The sequence below is a fragment of the Globicephala melas genome, chromosome 5 (genome assembly GCF_963455315.2).
Source record: "Globicephala melas chromosome 5, mGloMel1.2, whole genome shotgun sequence".
NCBI lineage: Eukaryota > Metazoa > Chordata > Mammalia > Artiodactyla > Delphinidae > Globicephala > Globicephala melas.
Genome location: NC_083318.1, coordinates 134,837,600 through 134,856,226, shown reverse-complemented (window position 1 = coordinate 134,856,226; position 18,627 = coordinate 134,837,600). Strand labels below are relative to the sequence as shown.

The 18,627-nt window shown below is 36.6% G+C and overlaps 1 protein-coding gene across 4 annotated transcripts in view; it reads right to left on the bottom strand.

Annotated features, from left to right (window-relative positions):
• FSTL5 (follistatin like 5) overlaps window positions 1-18,627 on the bottom strand; it is a 670,505-nt gene that overhangs the window by 610,223 nt on the left and 41,655 nt on the right. For all 4 annotated transcript variants that reach the window (XM_030865721.3, XM_060299861.2, XM_030865720.3 and 1 more), the window contains exon 2: window positions 4,993-5,134. In XM_030865721.3, coding sequence (XP_030721581.1) covers window positions 4,993-5,118 — 126 coding nt within the window. In that variant the 5' untranslated portion in view covers window positions 5,119-5,134. The remainder of the gene's footprint in view (window positions 1-4,992; window positions 5,135-18,627) is intronic.

The following is an 18,627-nucleotide window of genomic DNA, read 5'->3' as shown; positions in this document are numbered from 1 at the left end:
GTACGTAGTGCTATATAAGTATGCAATGTTCACTAACTGCCAGTGTGTTTCACTCATCCTAGTTGATTTAGACACTTAGGATGATTTAAGCAGACACCACCTTGATCAGATGCTGTTTGTCATGCTAGAAGAAAAAGAGAATTCAGGAAGATTTTACAATTGGGATCAAATGTTCAGCCCAGATGCATTTCATGTCACTTCTTACAATTCATTAGCCAGAAGCAGACACATAGTCACATCAACCACAAAGGGACCAAGACATAATATCGTGCCTTACCACTATGTGATCGGAATGCAGAGGGAACAGGAAATACAAAGCACACAGGTCAAATTACTACAAAAATTACTCACTGCGGAATGGGCATTAATATATATAGACTCTGCATTAAATCCTAAATCCTGCTTCCTAACATTATAAGGGTGTTGAATTAAACAATTACTAAACATTTTTTAAGCCCAATTTTCTTATTTATCAAATGGTAATAAAACCACTTATGACGTGCAAATCTTCATATAATTAAACCAATGTACAGAATAAAGCTAACAGAGTACCTGGTATACAGTCAATGCCCTGTGAGGCTAAGTTCTGTATGGGCTGCTCTGAGTATACAAATTCTGGAGATGGCTTAAAATTTGGGAGACTACAGGGAATTTTCTCACGAATGCACATGGCAGCCAATAGTTACTACTATGCTCAACACCCAGATTCCTAGCAACAGACCAGCAGTTAGGGTGGTGACTATTGCTTCCTAGTGAGACTTCACTGGGAGACCGGCCTAAACCAGAGCTACAGCAACCTTCAGAAGAAGGCACTCAATCTGGCCAAGAAAATGGAGGTGGGAACACTGTGGTTGTGCTTATGGAAGGGCAGGAGGAACAATCTGAACGAACATGAGATGTTTCTCGTTGAAGTGAACATCACATTGCTTTACTACCATCATCATCTTTATGCTTTTCTGGTCCTTCTTCCCCATCTGTGGTCTACCTATGCTTTTATCTACCTCTTACTAATTTCATTCATTCTGTCTGTTCCCCTCTCTTCTCCTTGGGAAAGTAACTTTTCCTCTCTGATTTTAATAATATCATTTGGATAAACAGGAATAATATTCCCTGCATCCCAGGATTACTGTAGAATTAAATTACAACCATTAATGTATATGAAAGTACACAGTGCAATGTAAGTATGCAATGGTTATTTTAAAATAATAATGAAGGAAGAGCCACTATCTGGATTTGCATTTTGTAACTGTATTTTTCAATTTTACAGTGCTAATGAATTCCTACTCTTAAGTTCAATAAATACTTGTTGGGTAAACACATTGGATGAAACACAGGATCAGCTCCCTTAGATATATATTATGGACTATAATTAAGATTCCATAATTAGCATGATGGATTTATGTTACTCATTTTTATCTTGAGACAGACAAATATATTTGTAATCACATTTTTGTGTATATAGAGTTGTAAATGATATAACTATGTACATATGTTTATAATTATATCTACACTATTTCTATCTAATATGACAAATAATTCTCACATTTGAGTTTTTGCTCCCAAAAGGGGATTCATTATACAGTTAACACACAAATATTTGATAAAAAGGAATTCTGTATATACATTTGTCCAGATTCAAAGTACAGACACCTCTCTGGGGAAAATGTGGAGATTGGCTAATCAGAACTCAGTATCTATCATATCTATTATTTTATAGTGTTGTAGTTAATAACTAATATTTAATACTAGTGACACCTATCCAAAGGTTTAGAGAGGTTACTATTCTTTGCAATTTAAATAAAACTATATAGGTTAAAAAATAACAAATAAGAGAAAATCAATTTATGTAATGCTATTAAAATAATGTATTTAAAAAAATTATTAAGTATAGCTCTATTGATTTTACTCTGGTAAAATGGTAGAAAAGAAATTATGTCTGATTTATTAATTATAATAATATAATTATATATGTATATCATCTTGATTTAAGCCTTATTCTAGCCAACAGATGGAATCATTCATTCTACATATATTTGTTTCTTGTTTACCATGTGCCACATACTGTTCTAGGTGCTGTGTTATAGCAACATGAATAGTAGCTTATATCATAATGGAAAGAAACATCCAACAGACTAATAAATAATTAAAATAGATATCTTGCAAACAGTGATGTATTCTATGAGTGGAAATAAGAAATAGAGACACAGACATAGAGAACAAACGTATGGATACCAAGGGGGGAAGGGGAGGTGGGATGAACTAGGAGTTAGGGATTGACATATATACACTACTGATACTATGTATAAAATAGATAACTGATGAGAACCTACTGTATAGCACAGGGAACTCTACTCAATGTACTGTGATGACCTAAATGGGAAGCAAATCCAAAAAAGAGGAGATATGTGTGTATGTATAGCTGATTCACTTTGTTGTAGTGTAGAAACTAACACAACATTATAAAGTAACTATACTCCAATAAAAATTTTTAAATAAACAAATAAATAAATATGAGAAAAGAGTACAGAAGAAAACGTTTTACAAAACTATTTAGAATATCAGTAAGAAGACTAGAAAAGGTCCTTCCTATTTAAGAACAAAAAAAAAATGGACATAAAAAGTTTAGAACCTCTGGGACTAATTAATAAAAGCTTATTTCCCAGCAAAAAGAGATAAAAGAAAAAAAAAGAAAAAAGAAAGAAAAGAAATCAAACAGGGGATCTAGGGAATGTCTATGTTTGTCCCATTTTCAATTATGATTTGGGAAAGCCTAACAAAGTAGCATGTGAACCTAACTGGAATGAAAGCAGTGGAAAAAGGATGACCAGGTATCCCTGGGATTCAAACAGTGACTGATATAAACAAAAATAAATAGTATAATGAGATTAGTCTTCAAGGTCTTGGGGAAGGAAAAGTAGATCCCAGTGGCTGGGTCAGGGGTTGATAGTGTGTGGAAAGTATCTTGTGGGACTTTGCAGGAACTTGCACAGCTCAGGGTGCTTTTTTATTCCTGTCAAATACACAGGTTTACACACACACACACACACAAAGTCACAGAATGCCTCTATAGCTTCATGTCACCTCTGTCTCACATCATTTGAAAGTTAGGTATTACATAGCATTCTCTGCTCTCTGCTTCTACATACTAGCAATCATGTATTGTTTCTAATTATTTCGGGCTAAAGACACAGAGATGGAAAAGATTGGGAGGTGACTTTGATCATTTTGGGTGGGTATCAGTCTTTCTAAAACAGGTTTAACTCATTGTGTTGTTTCATTTCCTTATAGGTTTCTTAAGTCACACAGCAGTGCAGGATAAGAAATTTATCTTCAATGTCCAAATTTAATTCAAAATTATTTATAAATAATACATAAAAATCTGTGGTTTATATTTAGCAGGGGAACAGTCAGAACTCCTAGTCATGCATTCTACCTGTCATTTTTCTGCCATCGATTCAATTAAACAGTATCTACTATATTCATGGCACCAGGAATGAAAAGATTAGAAAGGCACAGTTTCTGACCTAAAGACACATAACATAGGGCAGACACAAAGCATGGAATAAATATTCACTGGGTCTGTAACAGTATGAGTCAAACGTTGAATTAATAATGTGTTTTGAGAGCATTCATAAAGGAGTTATTATTTCTAAGTTTGGGGCAGTGATAAAACTTATTGTTAGTCCATGAAGTAGCGGAAACAAATGATATTTGAAAGATAGTGGAACGAGGCCAATTCTCCAATTGTATTTATCCAGCCTGAACACTTTAATAACTTATTTACTTTTACATGAGACTAAATTTCTACAATGATTTTTGACATTGAAGTATATTTTATATTTTACTTATTTTCTCTTTTATTCCTATGAAATCTATCCTGCATGTTATACCCTAGCCTATTGATACATTTAATAAATATATGCATTCAGAAAAATACTTTAACATTCTAAGAATTTTTATTTCTCATCTATAGAATGAAAATAGATATGTCTTTACCAGTTTGTTTTGAAGATTAAATAAAATAATAAATTTAACAGCTTAGCCTAGTGTCTGGCACATAAAAATCCCAGTAAAGTTTAGCAATTTTATCAAAATACAATAATGTGATGAAAGAATTTCAGCAAAAATAAATGCCACTAGCATGTATTGAATGTAATGGAGGAAACCAATATAGTTATGTTTATTTCAAGTGTTATTTTAAAAGACAAGTAGCATAAGAAATTTAAAAATACATATGTTCTTTTCAAAATCAGCATTTTTGTCTTTTTTCAGTTCTCTAGGAAAACCAAAATGTATTGTAAACTTATTTGATTGAATGTTGCTTTAGTATCTTATTTGCAGTATCATGATCTGTTATTAAAATAAAAGCACTAGCTTAATTTACTGTAAGTATATAATCTATATAATTTATAGAATTCCCTAATGTCAACTTATTTTTTTCTTGAAAACATTTAACATAAATAAATGAAGTATTTTCTCAACATTAGACAACACAAAATTATGATTTTTGATGAACTTAAAATGTCTAATGATTTTTATAAAAACAAAAACTTTGCCAAACTATATATCTCTAGATGGCAGACATCCTTTTCTCTTTATCTTTATGAGAAATTCAAGAACATAACAGTATTGTTTTATTTTGAAAAGTTCTAAACTTAAAATTAATATCAAAATAATAGAAAGCATCTGGGTGATTAGGTCTTAACATATTTACTGATCTTTATAAATCCTTTACTATTACTTCACGTGAACTTTTAATGACATATTTTTAAACTAGCCCATCTCTATAATTTGTGAAAAAGTAGTTAATTCCCAAAGTGGTAAGCTTCCAAAAGTACTACCACTTCATGTTTTAAAATGTGATTTTTATGTAAATTATATTCTGAAAGCATATTCTGAAATAAGTGCTCCTAAGTGAGTAGTAAACCAGACAACCAATAGTTTAGTTCATAACCGCTAGACACTAGGAGCAAGTCCAGATGGGTACTGTACCTTGTGTCGCAATCTTATTAGAGGCTGATAAGATTTAAGGCCATATCCTGCTTCTTTGGTTGGCCTTCCTTCTGACTCCAGAAAAATGAATCCAAGAATCAAAACAGCTGACCAGCACTTAAACATCCTTATTGTTTTTCACCTGTGAAAATTAACATTGCAAATAATCAGAAATACATTCTATATTAAATAAATGTATCAAGAAATAGCAAATAGAAATCTTAATAGATCTAATCAAAACCTGGCAGCAGCCGCCAACTGAATCCATAATAGGTAAGCATCTCTGAATAAAGATTATTATCTTCTTGATCATAACAAATATTGTTTGTTTTACTCATACAGCTTTACACAACACTGAATAAGTAGAAATTTAGGGGCCAATAAAAATGTACTGAGGAACAATTAATAAACACATGTCGAAAGAAAAATTTTTAAAAAGAGAGTAAACATTAAACAATGATAAATTTTCTAAGCATCCATACAGAATACAATTATCAACATATTTTTAAATCTCAAACTCCTCTTGGAGTGTATTTGATGAATAATGCTTAATAAAACTATAGCTATTATAATTTACTGGTAAATATTGGTGAGAGGTTGATAAGATAGTCTTCTATGGTAAGTACTTAATAAACTGAGGTACAACAGAAATTATACAGTTAGGTTATATCGAGTTATGAACGCATTTTACCAGTAGCACCTAAGAGGACGTTTCCTAGAAAATTGCTTTTTAAGTGCTTTAAACTAAAAGTCCTTTGGCTCTTTCCACAGCTCTATATTCTTGGCTATAGCAGAGAAATTGTAAAATTGCATAAATTTATCACCATATAAACTCTCTAAGCCCTCTTCCAAACAAACAAATCTATGCTTTGACCTCAACTATATTCCACTTTACCACTTTCACATCTTTGTCACTATTGTGACCATAGGAGGAGCTTTTTCTCTTCCTGTCTAATCCAATCTGGTCATCTGCCTTGAGATACTTAGCCAACTGATTAACCCTGCTATTTAGTGTATTTAAACTCTGTCTCTAAATGATTTTCTTCCATCTTTAAATGTGTTGAAATCATCCATGTTTTAAGATAATTTCTCTTCTCCTCTCCTTCTGAATTTTTGGAAGGAATTGTATATCTCATTCTATCCATTTTCTGACCAATCATGATTCTATCCTCATCACTCTATCAAAATAACATTTCTTTTTTTCAAAAAATGGTCACTGTACTTGATGTCTATGACATCCATCTCTTCTGTGTCTACAGAGTTTGTAAAATCGTCTTCTCAGTCCTCTTGCAAGTCATCCTACTCCTTTATTTTGCCATTAAATATTACTTAATCCCATTAGCCATGTATGCTACTCCATTCACTCAGCCAGACAGTCAACATAGTCTATGGTTTTAATTATATGTAGTGCTTCTCATTCAATCTCCAGATTGGTATGATTAGCCTGCTTAACAGCTCTGCCTTCATGTTTCAAAAGTAACCCCTCATAGTATACACATCCCTACATAAAGCCATGCTTTTGCAGACTTTCATTCATCCCTTTACTCAAGCCAGAAACAAAGGAGACATTTTTTGACATCTTAGTCTTCCTTACTCTCCATATTAAACCCATCTCTAAGTTCTATTAGTTCTACCTTCATATATATATATATATATATATATATATATATCAAACATCAGTTCCTTTCCAAATCTACAGCCACAACCCTAGTTCAAGTTGTAAGTACAACTTCTCCCTTCAAATGCTCCAATCCCATCCTTCCTCACCTTCCACACTTATGTACCTTCAATCCCTTCTCCACACAACAGCCTGATCAATCATGTTGCATCTAAACATCATGATGTTATTGCCTTTGCTAGTAACTTTGGGATATATACATTTATCCTTAAGATAAAAAACAAAACCACTGGTTCTTACAAGTTCCTACAGCATCTAGGCTCTGCATGTCTTACTCTTCTTTAAATAACTGTTCTCCAGCCTGACTAATTTCGTGCAGTTATTTGAACTTATTTTGTCCATTCCTACTATGAGGCTTTTGTGTACTATTTTCTCCAATTGAAATACAATTATTTTCCCATTTATCACCCAAAGACCATCACACATCAAAAATGTCCCTTAGAATCCTTCCCCATAATACGAAGCCTGAGTTACATTTCTTAGTTACTCTGCTCATAGATCAGTATTCTTTCATTTCAGAGCATCTCTTTGTAATTATACAACATTAATATGATTACTTTAAAATGTACTCACAAGACTATATATCTGTCTCCTTCAAACTTCGTGGTTGCTGGAATCTGTTTTGTTTTGTTTTGTTTCCCCACCATTATATCATCTGGACCTACCAAATTGCCTTTCACCTACTGGACATACAGTGAATGAATGCATAAATGAATGTCATCTTGCATGCAAGGGAAACAAGAAAGAGCGTGTTTTCCTGCATTCTGACAATTCTGAATGCAATTCCCATTTCCACTACTGTTACAAAACATCTGAAAACTAACCTGAGAAAACTAAATATTTTCATTTTCAATCCTTCCTTCTGCTGTCATTTTGACATATAGTCTAATCCTTCTTCCAGAGGTAAATATTTGTTTATAAGACAACTGGATGGAATATTTCAAATTCAAGATAGAGACCGAGAATAAAGCGAACAGTTCAGGTGAAGGCTTATTTTTTCAGAGCTCTGAATACTATGTTCCTTCTGTTGTGAAGCAGGAGAAGGAGGAAAGAGGCATGGCAACAATCCTGTAGCATTATGATTCTGGGTGAAGGTGAGGTCATAAATTTCCTAAAAGTGCTCACTTAAGGTCCCACATGGAAAAGAGTTCATCTACTATAAAATACAGAACAAATGAACAGTTAATTAGGTGAATAAAAATCTCATAAATTTTGGGTGACTGAACTTCTACACATTGATAATCAGATCAACAATCTGCTGAAATATATTTTCTGCCAAAAGGTAACAGGATAGGAATATCTACTTTAAGAAATTTCATTAGTTGAGAAAAATAAGTCAGTGTGTAAATCTTTGGTGTAGTATTGATATATGCAACCTATTTATACTATTTTAATCTACTTTTCTGATACTCTTAACTGTGACTCATTTTTTCTTCAGTGGTAGTCTTATGATTTTCAAGTCTAAAATTTCTTTAAAATACCAAGTTATACAAAAATAAGAATGTTTTATCTTATCAAAAGCTGTCATACATCTGAAGTGGTTTACTTGGTATTATGGATAAAGTAAAGAAGATTTAATATTAAAAGTCAGATAACATTTTTTTAGGAGATCTCTGATTTCTATTGCAGATAGACATTTGAGCTCAGCAGTGGAGAGTTAGACAAAGACTAGTTTCCGTGTTTATCTTCTGTGAATGGTACCTCGTAAGATTTTCTCCATTGAAATATCACTAAGGAAAATACTTGAATTCAATTATATAGTAATCAAATGGCAACCTAAACATAAAGAAAGAAGGCTCTTCTCAAAGGATACTCAGAAAACAATTATTAGCTTCTTACTTCTAGAATCCAAAAGCGTTATTACTGCATTTTTAAAAGTTCACTTGTCCACAGAAGCTGTTCTGGAAATTTTAAATCAGCAATAATTGATCCCCTGATATACTGACTCATGAGCTCACTTTCTCGGTATAGTAACCTCTGACAACCTGTTAGGTTTTCATAATTAATTGGCAGTTTGTGACAGCTCGGTAAGAACACTGAAAAGCATGTGACAAAAACAAACCAGCTGGAGCAGATGGTGTGATAATGATCCTATGACATTTCCTTCTAACCTCAACATTTATATGGAAGCATCAGAAAACAACCTATTAACTTAGAGAAAACAAAATGCATGTTACCTAAAAGGTATCTGCCTAATATAGATAACAAAGTTGGACTTAAAAATGGTAACGGGGAAAGCTTGTTTTGGGAGGGGATTCAAGATGGCGGAAGAGTGAGACGCGGAGATCACCTTCCTCCCCACAGATACACCAGAAATACATCTACACGTGGAACAACTCCTACAGAACAACTACTGAATGCTGGCAGAAGACCTCAGACCTCCCAAAAGGCAAGAAACTCCCCACGTACCTGGGTAGGGCAAAAGAAAAAACAGAGACAAAAGGATAGGGACGGGGCCTGCACCAGTGGGAGGGAGCCGTGAAGGAGGAATGGTTTCCGCACACTAGGAGCCCCTTCAATGGTGGAGACGGGGGAGGGAGGGGGGACGCTTCGGAGCCGCGGAAGAGAGCACAACAACGGGTGCGGAGGACAAAGCACAGAGATTCCCACACAGAGGATAGGGGCCGACCGGCACTCACCAGCCTGAGAGGCTTGTCTGCTCACCCGCCGGGGCGGGCGGGGCTGGGAGCTGAGGCTCGGGCTTTGGTCGGAGCGCAGGGAGAGGACTGGGGTTGGCGGCATGAACACAGCCTGCAGGGGTTTAGTGCGCCACGGCTAGCCGGGAGGGAGTCCGGGGAAAAGTCTGCACCTGCCGAAGAGGCAAGACTTTTTTTGCCTCTTTGTTTCCTGGTGCGCGAGGAGAGGGGATTCAGAGCGCTGCTTAAAGGAGCTCCAGAGACGGGCGCGAGCCGCGGCTAAAAGCGCGGACCCCAGAGACGGGCTTGAGACGCTGCTGCTGCTGCTGCCGCCGCCACCAAAAAGCCTGTGTGCGAGCACAGGTCACTGTCCACACCCCCCTTCTGGGGAGCCTGTGCAGCCCGCCACTGCCACGGCCCGTGATCCAAGCACAACTTCCCCGGGAGAACGCACGGCGCGCCTCATGCTGCGGCAACGTCACGCGGCCTCTGACGCTGCAGCTTGCCCCGCCTCCGTGCCTCTCACTCCGCCCCCCCCCCACCCGGCCTGAGTGAGCCGAGCCGGAGAAGCAGCGGCTCCTTTAACCCTGTCCTGTCTGAGCGAAGAACAGACGCCCTCCGGAGACCTACCACAGAGGCGGGTCCAAATCCAAAGCTGAACCCCGGGAGCTTTATGAACAAAGAAGAGAAAGGGAAATCTCTCCCAGAAGACTCAGGAGCAGCAGATTAAATCTCCACAGTCAAAGTGATGTACCGTGCATCTGTGGAATACCTGAATAGACAATGAATCATCCCAAATTGAGGAGGTGGACTTTGGGAGCAAAGATATATATTTTTTGTCCCCTTGTGCTCTTTTTGTGAGTGTGTATGTATATGCTTCTGTGTGTAATTTTGTATAGCTTTGCTTTCACCATTTGTCCTAGGGTTCTGTCTGTCCTTTTTTTTTTTTTCAATTACTTAAAATTTTTTTTCTTAATAACTATCTTTTTATTTTAATAACTATTTTATTTTACTTTATTTTATTTTATCTTCTTCTTTCTTTCTTTCTTTTTTTCTCCCTTTTATTCTGAGCTGTGTGGAGGATGGGCTCTTGGTGCTCCAACCAGGCGTCAGGGCTGTGCCTCTGAGGTGGGAGAGCCAACTTCAGGACACTGGTCCACAAGAGACCTCTCAGCTCCACGTAATATCAAACGGCGAAAATCTCCCAGAGATCTCCATCTCAACGCCAAGACCCAGCTTCACTCAACGACCAGCAAGCTACAGTACTGGACACCCTATGCCAAACAACTCGCAAGACAAGAACACAACCCCACCCATTAGCAGAGAGGTTGCCTAAAATCATAATAAGGCCACCGACACCCCAAAACACACCACCAGACGTGGACCTGCCCACCAGAAAAACAAGATCCAGCTTCATCCACCAGAACACAGGCACTATTTCCCTCCACCAGGAAGCCTACACAAACCATTGAACCAACTTTAGCCACTGGGGACAGACACCAAAAACAACGGGAACTACAAACCTGCAGCCTGCGAAAAGGAGACCCCAAACACAGTAAGTTAAGCAAAATGAGAAGACAGAGAAACACACAGCAGATGAAGGAGCAAGATAAAAACCCACCAGACCAAACAAATGAAGAGGAAATAGGCAGTCTACCTGAAAAAGAATTCAGAATAATGACAGTAAAGATGATCCAAAATCTTGGAAATAGAATGGAGAAAATACAAGAAACGTTTAACAAGGACCTAGAAGAACTACAGAGCAAACAAACAGAAATGAACAACACAATAAATGAAATTAAAAATTCTCTAGAAGGGATCAATAGCAGAATAACTGAGGCAGAAGAACGGATAAGTGACCTGGAAGATAAAATGGTGGAAATAAATACTGCAGAGCAGAATAAAGAAAAAAGAATGAAAAGAATTGAGGACAGTCTCAGAGACCTCTGGGACAACATTAAATGCACCAACATTCGAATTGTAGGGGTCCCAGAAGAAGAAGAGAAAAAGCAAGGGACTGAGAAAATATTTGAAGAGATTACAGTTGAAAACTTCCCTAATATGGGAAAGGAAATAGTTAATCAAGTCCAGGAAGCACAAAAAGTCCCATACAGGATAAATCCAAGGAGAAACATGCCAAGACACATATTAATCAAACTATCAAAAATTAAATACAAAGAAGAAATATTAAAAGCAGCAAGGGAAAAACAAGTAACACATAAGGTAATCCCCATAAGGTTAACAGCTGATCTTTCAGCAGAAACTCTGCAAGCCAGAAGGGAGTGGCAGGACATATTTAAAGTGATGAAAGAGAAAAACCTACAACCAAGATTACTCTACCCAGCAAGGGTCTCATTCATATTTGACAGAGAAACTAAAAGCTTTACAGACAAGCAAAAGCTAGGAGAATTCAGCACCACCAAACCAGCTTTACAACAAATGTTAAAGGAAATTCTCTAGCCAGGAAACACAAGAAAAGGAAAAGACCTACATAATAAACCGAAAACAATTAAGAAAATGGTAATAGGAACATACAAACCGATAATTACCTTAAATGTAAATGGATTAAATGCTCCAACCAAAAGACATTCACTGGCTGAATGGATACAAAAGCAAGACCAACATATATGCTGTCTACAAGAGACCCACTTCAGACCTAGGGACACATACAGACTGAAAGTGAGGGGATGGAAAAAGATATTCCATACAAATGGAAATCAAAAGAAAGCTGGAGTAGCAATTCTCATATCAGACAAAATAGACTTTAAAACAAAGACTACTACAAGAGACAAGGATACTACATAATGATCAAGGGATCAATCCAAGAAGAAGATATAACAATTGTAAATATTTATGCATCCAACATAGGAGCACCTCAATACGTAAGGTGAATACTAACAGCCATAAACGGGGAAATCGACAGTATCACAATCATGGTAGGGGATTTTAACACCCCACTTTCACCAATGGACAGATCATCCAAAATGAAAATAAATAAGGAAACACGAGCTTTAAATGATACATTAAACAAGATGGACTTAATTGATATTTATAGGACATTCCATCCAAAAACAAGAGAATACACATTCTTCTCAAGTGCTCATGGAACATTCTCCAGGATAGATCATATCTTGGGTCACAAATCAAGCCTTGGTAAATTTAACAAAATTGAAATCGTATCACGTATGTTTTCTGACCACAGCACTATGAGACTAGATATCAATTACAGGAAAAAAATCTGTAAGAAATACCAACACATGGAGGCTAAACAACACACTACTTAATAACCAAAAGATCACTGAAGTAATCAAAGAGGAAATCAAAAAATACCTAGAAACAAATGACAATGAAAACACAGTGACCCAAAACCTATGGGATACAGCAAAAGCAGTCCTAAGAGGGAAGTTTATAACTGTACAAGCCTACCTTAGGAAACAAGAAACATCTCAAATAAACAACCTAACCTTACACCTAAAACAATTAGAGAAACAAGAACAAAAAAACCCCAAAGTTAGCAGAAGGAAAGAAATCATAAAGAACAGATCAGAAATAAATGAAAAAGAAATGAAGGAAACAATAGCAAAGATCAATAAAACTAAAAGCTGGTTCTTTGAGAAGATAAACGAAATTGATAAACCATTAGCCAGACTTATCAAGAAAAAAAGGGAGAAGACTCAAATCAATAGAATTAGAAATGAAAAACAAGTAACAACTGACACTGCCGAAATACAATGGATCATGAGAGATTACTACAAACAACTATATGCCAATAAAATGGACAATCTGGAAGAAACGGACAAATTCTTAGAAATGCACAGCCTTCCGAGACTGAACCAGGAAGAAATAGAAAATATGAACAGACCAATCACAAGCTCTGAAATTGAAACTCTGATTAAAAATCTTCCAACAATCAAAAGCCCGACCAGATGGCTTCACAGGCGAATTCTATCAAACATTAAGAGAAGAGCTAACACCTATCCTTCTCAAACTCTTCCAAAATATAGCAGAGGGAGAAACACTCCCAAACTCTTTCTGCGAGGCCACCATCACTCTGACACCAAAACCAGACAAAGATGTCACAAGGAAAGAAAACTACAGGTCAATATCACTGATGAACATGATGCGAAAGTCCTCAACAAAATACTAACAAACAGAATCCAACAGCACATTAAAAGGATCATACATTATGATCAAGTGGGGTTTATCCCAGGAATGCAAGGATTCTTCAATATACGCAAATCAAACAACATGATACACCATATTAACAAATTAAAGGAGAAAAACCATATGATCATCTCAATAGATGCAGAGAAAGCTTTCAACAAAATTCAACACCGATTTATGAAAAAAACCCTGCAGAAAGTAGGCATAGAGGGAACTTTCCTCAACATAATAAAGGCCATATATGACAAACCCACAGCCAACATCATCCTCAATGGTGAAAAACTGAAACCATTTCCACTAAGATCAGGAACAAGACAAGGTTGCCCACTCGCACCACTATTATTCCACATAGTTTTGGAAGTTTTAGCGACAGCAATCAGAGAAGAAAAAGAAATAAAAGGAATCCAAATTAGACAAGAAGAAGTAAAGCTGTCACTGTTTGAGGATGACATGATACTAGACATACAGAATCCTAAAGATGCTACCAGAAAAATACTACAGCTAATCAATGAATTTGGTAAAGTAGCAGGATACAAAATTAATGCACAGAAACCTCTAGCATTCCTATACACTAATGATGAAAAATCTGAAATTGAAATTAAGAAAACACTCCCATTTACCACTGCAACAAAAAGAATAAAATATCTAGGAATAAACCTACCTAAGGAGACAAAAGACCTGTATGCAGAAAATTATAAGACACTGATGAAAGAAATTTAAGATGATACAAATAGATGGAGAGTTATACCATGTTCTTGGATTGGAAGAATCAACATTGTGAAAGTGACTCTACTACCCAAAGCAATCTACAGATTCAATGCAACCCCTATCAAACTAACACTGGCATTTTTCACAGAACTAGAACATAAAATTTCACAGTTTGTATGGAAACACAAAAGAGCCTGAATAGCCAAAGCAATCTTGAGAACGAAAAATGGAGCTGGAGGAATCAGGCTCCCTGACTTCAGGCTATACTACAAAGCTACAGTAATCAAGACAATATGTTACTGGCACAAAAACAGAAATATATATCCAAGGAACAGGCTAGAAAGCCCAGAGATAAACCCACACACATATGGTCACCTTATCTTTGATAAAGGACGCAAGAATATACAGTGGAGAAAAGACAGCCTCTTCAATAAGTGGTGCTGGGAAAACTGGACAGCTACATGTAAAAGAATGAAATTAGAACTCTCCATAACACCATACACAAAAATAAACTCAAAATGGATTAAAGACCTAAATATAAGGCCAGACACCATCAAACTCTTAGAGGAAAACATAAGCAGAACACTCTGTGACATAAATCACAGCAAGATCCTTTTTGACCCACCTCGTAGAGAAATGGAAATAAAAACAAAAATAAATAAATGGGACCTAATGAAACTTAATAGCTTTTGCACAGCAAAGGAAACCATAAACAAGACGAAAAGGGAACTCTCAGAATGGAGAAAATATTTGCAAATGAAGCAACTGACAAAGGATTAATCTGCAAAACATACAAGCAATTCATGCAGCTCAATATCAAAAAACCAAATAACCCAATCCAAAAATGGGCAGAAGACCTAAATAGACATTTCTCCAAAGAAGATATACAGATTGCCAACAAACACATGAAAGAATGCTCAACATCATTAATCATTAGAGAAATGCAAATCAAAACTACAATGAGATATCATCTCATACCGGTCAGAATGGCCACCATCAAAATATCTACAAACAATAAATGCTGGAGAGGGTGTGGAGAAAAGGGAATTCTTTTGCACTGTTGGTGGGAATGTAAATTGATACAGCCACTATGGAGAACAGTATGGGGGTTCCTTAAAAAACTAAAAATAGAACTACCATACGGCCCAGCAATCCCACTGCTGGGCATATACCCTGAGAAAACCATAATTCAAAAAGAGTCATGTACCACAATGTTCATTGCAGCACTGTTTACAATAGCCAGGACATGGCAGCAACCTAAGTGTCCATCAACAGATTAATGGATAAAGATGTGGCACATATATACAATGGAATATTAGCCATAAAAAGGAACGAAACTGAGTTATCTGTAGTGAGGTGGATGGACCTAGAGACTGTCATACAGAGTGAAGTAAGTCAGAAAGAGAAAAACAAATACCGTATGCTGACACATATATATGGAATAAAAAAAAAAAAAAAGGTCAGAAGAGCCGAGGGGTAAGACGGAAATAAAGATGCAGACCTACTGGAGAATGGACTTGAGGATACGGGTGGGGGGAAGGGTAAGATGGAACAAAGTGAGAGAGTGGCATGGATATATATACACTACCAAACGTAAAATAGATAGCTAGTGGGAAGCAGCCGCATAGCACAGGGAGATCAGCTCAGTGCTTTGTGACCACCTAGATGGGTGGGAGGGAGGGAGATGCAAGAGGGAAGAAATATGGGGACATATGCATATGTATAACTGATTCACTTTTTAATTATAAAGCAGAAACTGACACACCATTGTAAAGCAATTATACCCTAGTAAAGATGTTAAAAAAATAAATTAATAAATACAATAAAAAAAGTGGTAATGGGGATGGACAGAGGTTTTTTCTCTTTTTCAAAAAATTAGTATTTTTCTCTGAATCATACTATTTTTTTTTCACCATATGAAATAACTGCTTTTGGCAGCAGGATTTAGAGTACTTACATTATTCAGTAGATTCAAATTTGAGGGATTTTGATTTGTTTCTGCATTCTCTGTAATCTAATGTCTAATCGTTTGGGGAAAAATAATAAGAGTGTTAAAGTATTGCCTTAGAAACAAAATGCAGAATTTGATATGGGGAAGGAAACTTTGGTATCATGCCTATGAATGAAACGAATGTTAAGGTAAAGCAAATCCCCAACATTAACAAATATTTTAAAGGAGTCAATTATCCTAAGAGTTTCACCTGGAGTATCCCCACTGCATCTTACTCCACCCTAGAAAACTACCATAGGTCTTTCAAGAAATAGCCCCAGTCACCTCCTTTGTGAAAACTTCCCTGCCAATCTCACATGAACTTGATTGCTCTCTGCTGCAATTTTAATGTATCTCCCTTAGAAGACATTTTACCTTGCACTGTGGTTATCAGTTTAAGAAAGGCTATCATCCTCATATAGATTTAGAAGGAAGCACACTGAACTGGTTCTGTCACAATTTAACACATTTCTTAACTTCCACAGACCTCTCTTTGCTCTGTTCTGGGTGAGGGAGGTGCCTACACGATCACTAGTGCCTTTTTTCCTTTCTGGTATCCTGCAATTCAATGAGATGCAGAAACGGACTTCCAGACTACCTTGTGTCATGCTGTAAAACCTAAGCGAAACCAATGGCCTTACTTGGACCCCATATGTAAAAAGAAATTTATGAGCTTATAAAGTCTAGCACCTGTACCAGATTATTCCTACTGAGTAGATGTATTGATCAGAAGATACAGGGAAGAGCAGGTTTGCGAGAGAAAATTATGATTTTGTGTGTGTGTGATGCCTTTTGTAGTCCTATTGGAGGTGTTAAATAGGCAGGCACTGGGATATTGAACCTGGAGCTTGGCAAAGAGGTATAGGCTGGGCATACCTGTTTGGGGTTGTGAAAATTTATATGTCTTTTACTCTAGGTAGGAAATGGGAAGAAGTTAGAGAGGAGAAAAGGTCCAAAGACTAAGCCCTCAGGCAAGTTTAGTTGAAACAGAAGATTAAGTGCTGCTAGAAGGTGGAGGAAATGAAAAGAGTAAACTGGCAATTTTAGAAAAATGATAGATGGGCATTTTCATTGGAATGGAAGGACTAGAACCCACAGCTCTTATTATCTGACAGCCTGTGTTTTCACCGGTTTTCTTCTGTGTACTCTGTATCCAACCAGAAGTTGTCTCATAAAGACAGGACTTTGTTAACCATTTGTGTGAATCAGAGCAGTACATGGCACACAGCATAAACTTAATAAATAATTTTGATTGATTAATTAATAATTAATGGTGATAAGTAATTAATTTGAAATTATAGCTGTACATAAAATGATTCTTAATATTCTTCATGTGGTCAAAAATAGTCATTAAAACTGACTATGAAATTAATCTAGAAGTCAAATTGCATGTATCACAAAAAGCTTTTCTTTTCCCCCTGGATCAAAACCTTTGAGCTTGGCTTTCAATGGGAAGTTCCTCTGAAAAAGCCTCTCTTGTCAAAGACAGACAACCTTTTCATTCTTTGGCTCAAATGAAATTGGAGCGGCCAGCCAGATTCTCCTACATTCCTCAGTCTTGTCTGTTGCAGCAACTGTTTTCATCTCTTGACCCACTTTACCATGACATCCACCACTGTGAACTCTGAGGTTGAGTTTTAATTTGAGATTTCTCTTAGAAGGAAATATTATCCAAAGAACCCAGTTTTTTGGGTTTTTTTTTTCTTTGCGGTACGCGGGCCTCTCACTGTTGTGGCCTCTCCTGTTGCGGAGCACAGGCTCCAGACCCGCAGGCTCAGCGGCCATGGCTCACGGGGCCCAGCCGCTCCGCGGCACGTGGGATCTTCCCGGACCGGGGCACGAACCCATGTCTCCTACATCGGCAGGCGGACTCTCAACCACTGCGCCACCAGGGAAGCCCGTGATAGGTATTACTGCTCATATTGAATTAGTATATAAATAAAGGGAAACTTCTCAAGATAAAGTCCCCAAGAATGACTCTGATCAAATTTGACCCATGGTTCTGTTATATAATTCTACTTTTAAGACACACATAATGTTGCAGATATAACGGGGTAGCCTATACGAGAAGTAGCCATAGAGAAAAAAAAACAAACTAATTATTCAGACTTCATACTACTGGAAGAGGGAATCCTTCACTTCCATTTGCTTTAGATCAATGTAAATGAAGACTTAAGATAAACAAATGCAGCTATAATGTGAGAGCAGTAGCAATGTGACTTCTGTGTCCAGACTGCATGGGTAAGGGTGGTTCAAATCTATATGGAAACACTAGCAAACATGGAACTTTATTCTTAATCCTATGGTTTATATTGTGAAAGTGTCTGAAACTTTTAAGTGTAATACTCTATGTTGAAAAATTCTAACATGGGCAATACACTTTCTTTAAACATGTGGGATAAGAATAGAATTATAAGTGTTAAATAATGAGAATTCTGACCATTAATTTAATTTCACTC